Consider the following 8827-nt stretch of genomic DNA (forward strand, 5'->3'; position numbering starts at 1 on the left):
TCATTGACTGTCCAGATTTGCTGGAGTTGGTGTGTTTCCGTGTACCTGGTCGACATACCCGCCACAGATCTCCTTTTTGCTCTGCAAGTTCTAGGACCAAGTATCACATGCGCTCGCCTATCCCTAGGCTCCAAAGATATGGTTATCAGTATGAGGACAAGGCTGATATATTAGGTTCTGGACTTGAAAGTTATATAACGAGTCTGATTTCTTTTTTTCTATCGCCATTTAATTCTTAAACTTTTCTTTATATTAAATTATGCTTTTTCATACTTATTTATTTATTACGTTTATATTTTTTGTTGCTTATGTGTATTTACCTACTTGTTACTATTTTTATAGTTATGCGATTTTGTCATTTTTTGTTATGTATTTACCTATGTATTTTTTTCATATTTATGTTCAATATATGTTAAAGGCAATTTATACCGTTTATGTAAAAAAATATGAATATTAAATAAGGTTTAAAATGGAGTATTAATACACACACCTGTGGTTTTCATTTCTTAAGTTTTCAATGTTATTACTGGACGTCAATCTAGACCCGTTTATTTTCTTTACTTTAGTTATATGGGTTAGGTGAGAAATTTTACATTTATTGTAAACACTACGAGAAGATTTGACTTACGAAAGTAGTAAATTAATTCAAATTAAACGAAAAAACTCGAAACACCTTTTTTAAACCATAAAAAAAAGCTAAATTTATGACGTCTTTTGAAGGCGTTTCAAGTTTGTTTAAAGAAACGTTTTTATTTTTTTGTCAATTTTGTTACAATCACTTGCATGATAATGTTAACAAATATGTCACAAATGACATGTTAGAGCAATGTTGCTGTATTTGTTTTATTATACTCGTACCTATATAACATAATTTCAATGCTGTTTTTCCAAAGCACCAATTGTTACCGAAACAACTTTGACAAATGATTTTCCCATACTTGGGCATTGTTGGAACACGAGATTAATGTTTCTGACTCTCCCACACTTATCACGTATCATTTCGATTTATATAATAAAACAGCGATTACGAGTATATACATAAACTAAGTGTGTATTTTGTATTGAGAAATCATATTTTAAAGGATTATAATAAGTGTAATTTTAAAATTCATTTCAAACATAAACAAAATACAATTGTCGCCAATTGAACAAATCCAAAAAAAATATTTTTGTTTCATATTTTTCTAAAACAATACACATTCCCTTCTTATTATCTCCTTGATTTATCCCTTTTTGTTTTATTTCGATTTGTATCACGTATATTGTTTTTATTATTTTTTTTAATTTATTTTTTTGCAATTAAACCGTCGCGTCGTAGCTTTGACATGATAACTAAGTAATAACATGTAATTGGATAGTTGGCTCTACTACTTATTAGATTTTTTTAAATAGTCTCTAAAGTATAAACATTTAACCTGCAAATTTTGTATTCAAAATAAATAATATAAAATTAAATTGAAACAGTTCTACAAGCCCTAAAGTTATTATTATTTTAGGGGGATACGTTATTATTATTGTTTGTCATATGTATCTTTATATAAATAAATCATGCATTTCCTGAAAGTGAGTTATTTACGACTCGCTGAAAATAGTCCTCAAAGTTAAATATTGAGTTAATCAAAAGAACGCAAATATTTCTTTTATAAAAAAAAAAAATTACAATTCGTCATCATAAGTAGAAATCTTCCTTTTAAGGGCGGATTATTAAACTTCATGGAAAAAATATTTTTTTTCTAAAACTTCAACTCTCTGTCCAGGCAAATGAAGAAAGCAGATCTGGATATGAAATAGAACCAGAACCTTTGACGAGTATTTTACATTCGATGGCTACTCTCGGGTTAAAATCTTGAATAGGAAAATCTAGGAGATAAAAAGCCACTTCGTTGTGTAGTGATTGACACGTTCGTCTATCATTCTTGAGGACCTGGGTTCGGTTCCTGAGAGGGTCATGATATATTGATTTTATAAGTTCCTTGAACTGAAATATTTCATTGGTCCTGGACCAACACCGGAAGCGTAACCGTACCTTCAAGTTATAGGAGATAGAAATATGCTGTATTTAGTAAACATATTGCTGCTTTGCAGGCAAGTCGCTAACTCAAAATACAATTTTTTAAGAAATCGTAATTTGAAAGTTTTTCAGACCAAGGAATATAATGTTTTTGTGCTTTAAATATTTCATGTACACAACATACTTTCCTCATGTTTTGTTATTAAATTACGTTAATATTTTTTTTTCCGACATATTTTTATGCATCTAGAAGGTTATTAATGCGGCACGGCGATTAAATTTTGTTAAGTTACTTTGCTTGTTTCTTAATCTAAACAATGTAATCCAAAACGTATAATAAAAGGAAGAATATATTATAAATAATTATAAAAAGTATTGTGGTTGAAAATACGTTTTATTTAAACAAATATTTTTAAGTGTTTTATTGTTTTATGTTTTATTATACAAACACCTGAACCCTTTGTATCCAGGAGCCGTGTAAACGCGTGATTATATAACCACGCGTTGTGTCCCGGTCCCGTGTTTTCACGTGGTTTACCAGCTGTCTAAGAAAGTTCATTTTATTGACATCTAGTGACTTTTATTAGTATTTTTTTGCTGCTGGTAAACCACGTGAAAACACGGGACCGGGACACAACGCGTAGTTATTATAATCACGTGTTTACACGGCTCCGGGATACAAAGCACAAAAAAAGAAGTGAGACCCTGTATATGTGCGAACATTGCAATGTGGCTTTCAATAGAGGCCAATTTTGGCAAAACTATCATATAAAAATGACTTATCAAACAATTTTTGATAAAAATGAGAAGTTTCAATTGATTTAACCCATTGTTTTCATAATTATGACACTTTTAAAAAACCCTTCACAAAGCATGAAATTTCACAAAAATGGGCCGGGCACAGGGTAAACTCCATGTGTATTCGGCCGGTGCCCAAAGTGTTTACACAAAGTAAATCTTATTTTTAGTAGTTTATGCTTGTCGAAATTTTGTCAAAAGTCACATCACCGTTTTCCATTAACAAAAAAAAACAATTTACGCAAATTATACCCAAGTTTTAAACTCCGCTAAGAAACCTCAGTGAATTTTGACACTTAATTTTACACATTGAAAAAATTCAACTCAAATTTTAGTTAACAGAAATAACAATGGCATTCTGATCACTGTGCCACTATTATTTCTTCAATTTGAGTTTGAAAAATATAGTTATTGTCATTTTTGCCCAACAAATATTTGCAAGAAATATGCCGTTCATTTATTTATTTTTATTGCGCGAAACACTTTTCTTTTTTCTTTTATAAGTATGCGAATAAAAAAAACATATTTAAGAACATTTTAACATAGTTAAATAAAAACGGAAAGTTTGGACTTATGCTATTATTATCGCACAGGCCCGATATAAGTAGATTATTGAAAAATGGTCAATAAATAATTTTCAGTTTATGTGTCTGCATCTTGTTTGCCACTACTGTACTTAAATGTAAGCTCTGATATTTACACATTACATATAAATATAGCTACTTACTACCTTAATACAACCGTGTACATCCGCTTGAGGATATTGCGAAAGGCTTTAAGCCTACTTTATGAAGGACATTGTTTGTAAAATCTCAGTCTGTACTTTTGTATATTAACAACCCAGCATGTTTTTTTTTGTTTGTTTGATTTGTTTGATTTTTACCCTAAATTCAAGTCATAAAACCATGGAAATCGAATCCATAAAACATGTACAACTGTACGACATGTACACTGCCCTACTCAGCCAAAAGTCCTTTTTTTCTCGTAATTGATATCTCATAGGCTCACGTGTTTACGTTAGCCAACAATTCATTTATTTCTCAAAAATGAGAAATTCTGTTGTAAAAATATATTTAAAAAAATTCAGATTCTCAAAGTATAAAACTATAATAATATACTATGAAATGTGCAATTTAGCTGATTTGTATTTTAGCCTCAGTAGATCAGTACACTAGCCATATATGAATTATACATATTATCGTCCGTCATTTAAAAAGGCGTATCTCAAATTCGATGAATGACTTTTTACGAATTTCCTTGGAAAATTTTTGCCTTTAAAAATAATAAACAAATTATCTTACTGTATTTTGCTGGGTTTTTAAAATTGTTTTAAGACAGTATGATGCTCATTAATTTCATAAATATATTTTCATTATAATTAAAATATTTATGACTCAAATTCGACAAAAAACGAGATACATCTTTTTGAAAGATGGACTACAATATATGTTATACGAGAAAAAAATGTTATGTCATATCTTAAAAGCACTTTCAATTTTGTGCTTTTCATTTAAATGTTTGGTTTTTTTGCTTGTAATTATGATCAAAATATTCTGCATTCAAATATAATATGTACATAATTACGTTAGTTCAATGATAAAAGTAATTCTGCTTCCGTTTGATCAGCAAAAAAATAGAGAAATGTAGTGAAGCGGGTTATTTCGTTAAGTAACAGCACAATAATTGAAGTAAGTATCTTATTGATCTTTTTTGCAATGATCTCATCATAAATTATAATGCAAAATTCATAATTATGTATGCTATTCAAACAGTCATTAAAAATATTATTACATTAAAGGTCAAACAGAACTAGAGCGTCGCTACGTAGCACTGCACAGCGCATCGCAAAAACACGAAACATTATTTTCATCGTCTTGCATAAAACACACCGCTTTATAGCTGCGCTACACTGCGCGACACTTCACAAAAAAATTGTCGCGCAGCGTCTCTGAAGTGCAAGGATGCTCTAGTGCTGTGTAGGATAAATAATTAACAAAAAAAACGATATTTTATCGTTATCTTAACCCCTCATTTCAATAATTTATGTGGTTTAGGGGCTAATTAAATATAAAAGAAAAATATTAACTATACTTAAATTGTAAACATAATGACCTTCAGATTTGGTTGTAAGGTATATTTTTTTGAAACAAAGATTGTTCACGTGATTTGAAGCTAATCACAAAAAACCCTCTCCTGAACGTCTTAAGTGAATTTCAAGTTTTGAAAAAGACGATCCTCAATTTACATATTCATCATTAATTTTTAAATTATAATATAATCATCATTTCCTTATTCGAATCTAATGGTGCTTAAGATACTGCGTCAGCACATAGCGGTATCAACGATCAGTATAATTCACATAGAGACAAAATGATCTCTCTCACGCTTCAAATGTCGGTACACGGACCGTGAAACATAACTGTGAAAAAACTATTTATTTAATAAAGAACTACTTGTGCTATGTACTAAAAAGTGCAGCGTTCATCCGCGTTAAGAGAATGGATTAAAGGTTACGTGTCCTCGACGCATTTAGTTTTAAAAAACTAAATAAATATATTTTATTTTATAAATCAAAAACTGGCTAAAGTCTATTGGCTGATTGCAAAAAAACACACAGAACGATAGAATTACATAAAGTGAATTGCCATTGATTTTTTATTCAATGGCAAACGCACTTACCAGTGGCTGAATAATCTATAGGATATTTATGTTTTAAATTTTTTACCCGTTGAATATACACTAAATTGAAAAAAAAAACAAAAAAATAATAATCTTTTTTACCATGTTGGGTGAATTCAAATGACCTGTACCAATGTAAAATTGGATTTAAAGTTATCGCACAGTGGAACTTAAAAGGAACAACAAACTGTATTCAAGATAACTTTCTTCAGAAAGTCTTATCTGGTTATTTAAATCTACGTTATCAAATGAGTGTTTTCCGGCCAGAAATTCAATGCAAACTAAATATTCAATATTCTTCTAAATTTGTTGCAAAAGAGAGAGAAAACATTTTTAAGGCTGGAATATGGAAGTCTAAGCATTTACAGGGCCTATAACCTATCATTGGATGGTTCAAGTGGCCATTTTACAAACTGTGTAACATTCACCATTCTGCCCAAGTTTTAACATCCACATTCCCTCAACGCTTCCATCTGTTGACTTTTGTGAAGTAAAAGAACTGATTTTTTTTTTATGCGGGTGATTTTCCATACTCAAAACATTGTTAATTAAACACACTGGTATAAGAAGTAAAAAAATAAATAGTGTTTTTTTTAGGCGTTGCTTAGTACGCGGATTGGTTCAGCTGGATGAATGTCTCCCCGGAGAGAAAATCCAGCCTGTCTACAAATATTCGGATATGTTTAAAACATTGTCGATTAATTTGCTTCAATCAAACATATTTCAAAAAAGATGGAAAATATTTTAAAGAAGGAAAAAAATTAATGCTAGCCATTTGCAAGGCCTGCGACCTGTAACTGGCCATTTTACACACTGTGTAACATTCACCATTTTGCCTTTGTTCGAACATCCATCGTTCTTAAACTCTTCTATCTTCTTGATTTTTGTGAATCTGACTAAACCTTCATTGATGTGGGAGAGATTCATAAATATAGACGTTTAAACAGAGACAACCTGGTAAGTAAAGTGGCTAATTAAATCAGCCAATGACGGACCAAAAGCCCTATAAGTCTCTAGACTTCAACATTTTTTCTCTGAAAATTAATGTGAATCTCAGTAAATTTTGAATATGTTGATCTTAATAATTCCCTACGGGTTGAAATAACGTATTTGTTTACAAATATTTAGACAAAGAATTTTCACTTATATGTTTATAAATGTTTATAAACCACTTTAATTTTGAATTACACTTCGACCGGTTTCGAGGTTACTACCTCATCATCAGTAATTAAATGAAAAATTAGGGAATTGAACGAAGGAATTATGGAAAAAGTTTAGTTCCTGACAATGAGGTACTACCTTGAAACCGGTTGAAGTGTAACTCAAAGGTTTGAACAAATTTATAAAATGTCATACCACAAAGTGAAAAATGTGTTTGATAACTACAATAAAGAATTTTCAGTTAATGTGAATTCAACTCACATAAAATTAAATTTTATCCAGAAATTATCACCAAAAAAAATTTGACCTACCGAGTGTGGTACACGCTCCAAATAAAAACTTCATTTTTTCCTAATTTGTATCACAGGTTGCACTTTTAACACTATCCTTTGTATGCACCAACGATTCTTTCGAACTGCAACAGAAAAAAAACATTAATTAATAACCACCATTGTTTCACTAAATCACTTTAAGATCCCACTTAATGCACTTTTCAATTACTAAATCAATTATTTACTTTTTTTCGTGTGTCGACAGTACGTAGCCGGCAAGTATCCAACCGATTCTGAACAGTTTTGTAGTAAGGAAAAGCTTATAAGGCCGCATTGCTCACGTACCCCCTCCAAAATCATTTTGGAGAAAGGGGAAGTAGGTGCCTTATTGTAAATGGACGCTTTAACCTAAACCTTTAATGCTTCAACGATCGATTAAGATTGTAAATACGCTAAGTAAATAAACACATTGTAAAACCGTATTAATGCTTAAAATTTCCAAACATTTTTTCCAGATCTGAAAAATTTTATTAAAATTGATTAACAATATTTTGAATCCATACGTTTTTTTGTAGACAAGAACTGGGTTTAATCATTTTTCTTTAAATTTTTTTTATCTGTTGTAATATATTAATATTTATAACTCCCAAGGGGGTTGAATCCAGTTCTTGTCCACAAAAAATTGAACAGACTCAAAATATTGTTGATAAAACCAGCTGGTCCGAAACGAAGTATAAAAATTAAAAATATTTTCAAGCGTTGTCTAGTATGCAGGTGAAATAATTCGGTCACCCATAGCAATAAAGGTTTCATCACTTTAATTTCATAAAAATCAACAGATAAATTAAATAAATGAAAAATTTAAGGATTATAGGTGTTCAAACAAGGGCAAAACGATAAATGTTACACAGTATGTAAAGTGGCCACTTAAACTATCCAATGATATGTCATAAGCGCTGTAAATGCCAACACTTCTATATTACCTTATAAAAAATGTTCTCAATCTTTGTTGTAACATGCAAAATTAATTAGTTAACAATTCATCGATTCTGTGTTCAAATGAAAAAAAAAACATTTTTTATCAAAATTTATTGCATCAAGCATGGAAATCATTTTTTAAAAAGGGAGTACGGAAGTCTAGGCATTCAAACCAGCCGATGATAGGTTATAACCTCTGTAAATGCCTAAACAACCTTCATCGACATTTTTTTCCCTCTTTGTTGCAATAAATGTATATCTTAAAAACTTTTTAGGGAAGAAATCTAACCTATAAACGCTCGGACGTACTCTATACTTTTTAGTATGTTAAATAGAACCCAAGCCCTAGACGAATGTTTTTGACTCGATTGCTACATTGAGGTGAACATCCTGAAAAAAGAAATCGAGTGAAGATAAGTAGCTACGTTGTGTAGAGGTTGAGGCGTTTGGTTAAATATATTGAGTCCCTGAGTTCGATTCGTGGCAGGAGTCCCATTTTCAGCTTAGAGCGAATGCATCTAGAGGCGCGATGTAGAAGTCTAGATCAGGACCTGTAAGATATTGTAATAGCAATTGGTAATAAGAACTTGAGGATCTTACATAGTAAGAATAGTTAAGGTAATGTTTGAAATAAATAAAAATAGGACTAAAAATGTCGAACCCTCTCAAGGTGGAACTAAAGGTCTGTTGATGTTATTCAATTGTTCGGCTTCTCCTTTTTCTGGTTTCCTCTTTAAAACAAATGTGATGAAGTTCTTTAAAAAGACCACAGCCAATTTACCTGCCAGATCCCCACGGTAGTTAGGGTTCGTTTGAAGGAACATACCTTTTTCAGTAAATATAAGCCTTGTACATAAAAAAGAAAGGGATAAAATAAGCAACCCCCATTACTTTTCTACCGAATAACAAAAACAATATAGATACACTT

At 30.8% G+C, this 8827-nt stretch overlaps 1 protein-coding gene across 1 annotated transcript in view; it reads right to left on the reverse strand.

Moving 5' to 3' along the window:
• Positions 1 to 7220, reverse strand: part of LOC148278417 (uncharacterized) — a 51284-nt gene extending 44064 nt beyond the window's left edge. The window contains exons 1-2 of the mRNA XM_088231411.1: positions 7167 to 7220; positions 6961 to 7064 (exon numbers count right to left, since the gene is read on the reverse strand). Of these exons, the coding sequence (XP_088087537.1) occupies positions 6961 to 6994 (34 nt within the window). The 5' untranslated portion in view covers positions 6995 to 7064; positions 7167 to 7220. The remainder of the gene's footprint in view (positions 1 to 6960; positions 7065 to 7166) is intronic.
• Between the last annotated feature and the right edge of the window lie 1607 nt (positions 7221 to 8827).

The sequence above is a fragment of the Micrasema longulum genome, unplaced genomic scaffold (assembly GCF_059751315.1).
Source record: "Micrasema longulum isolate JH-2025_06_02 unplaced genomic scaffold, ASM5975131v1 h1tg000883l, whole genome shotgun sequence".
Classification (NCBI taxonomy): Eukaryota; Metazoa; Arthropoda; class Insecta; order Trichoptera; family Brachycentridae; genus Micrasema; species Micrasema longulum.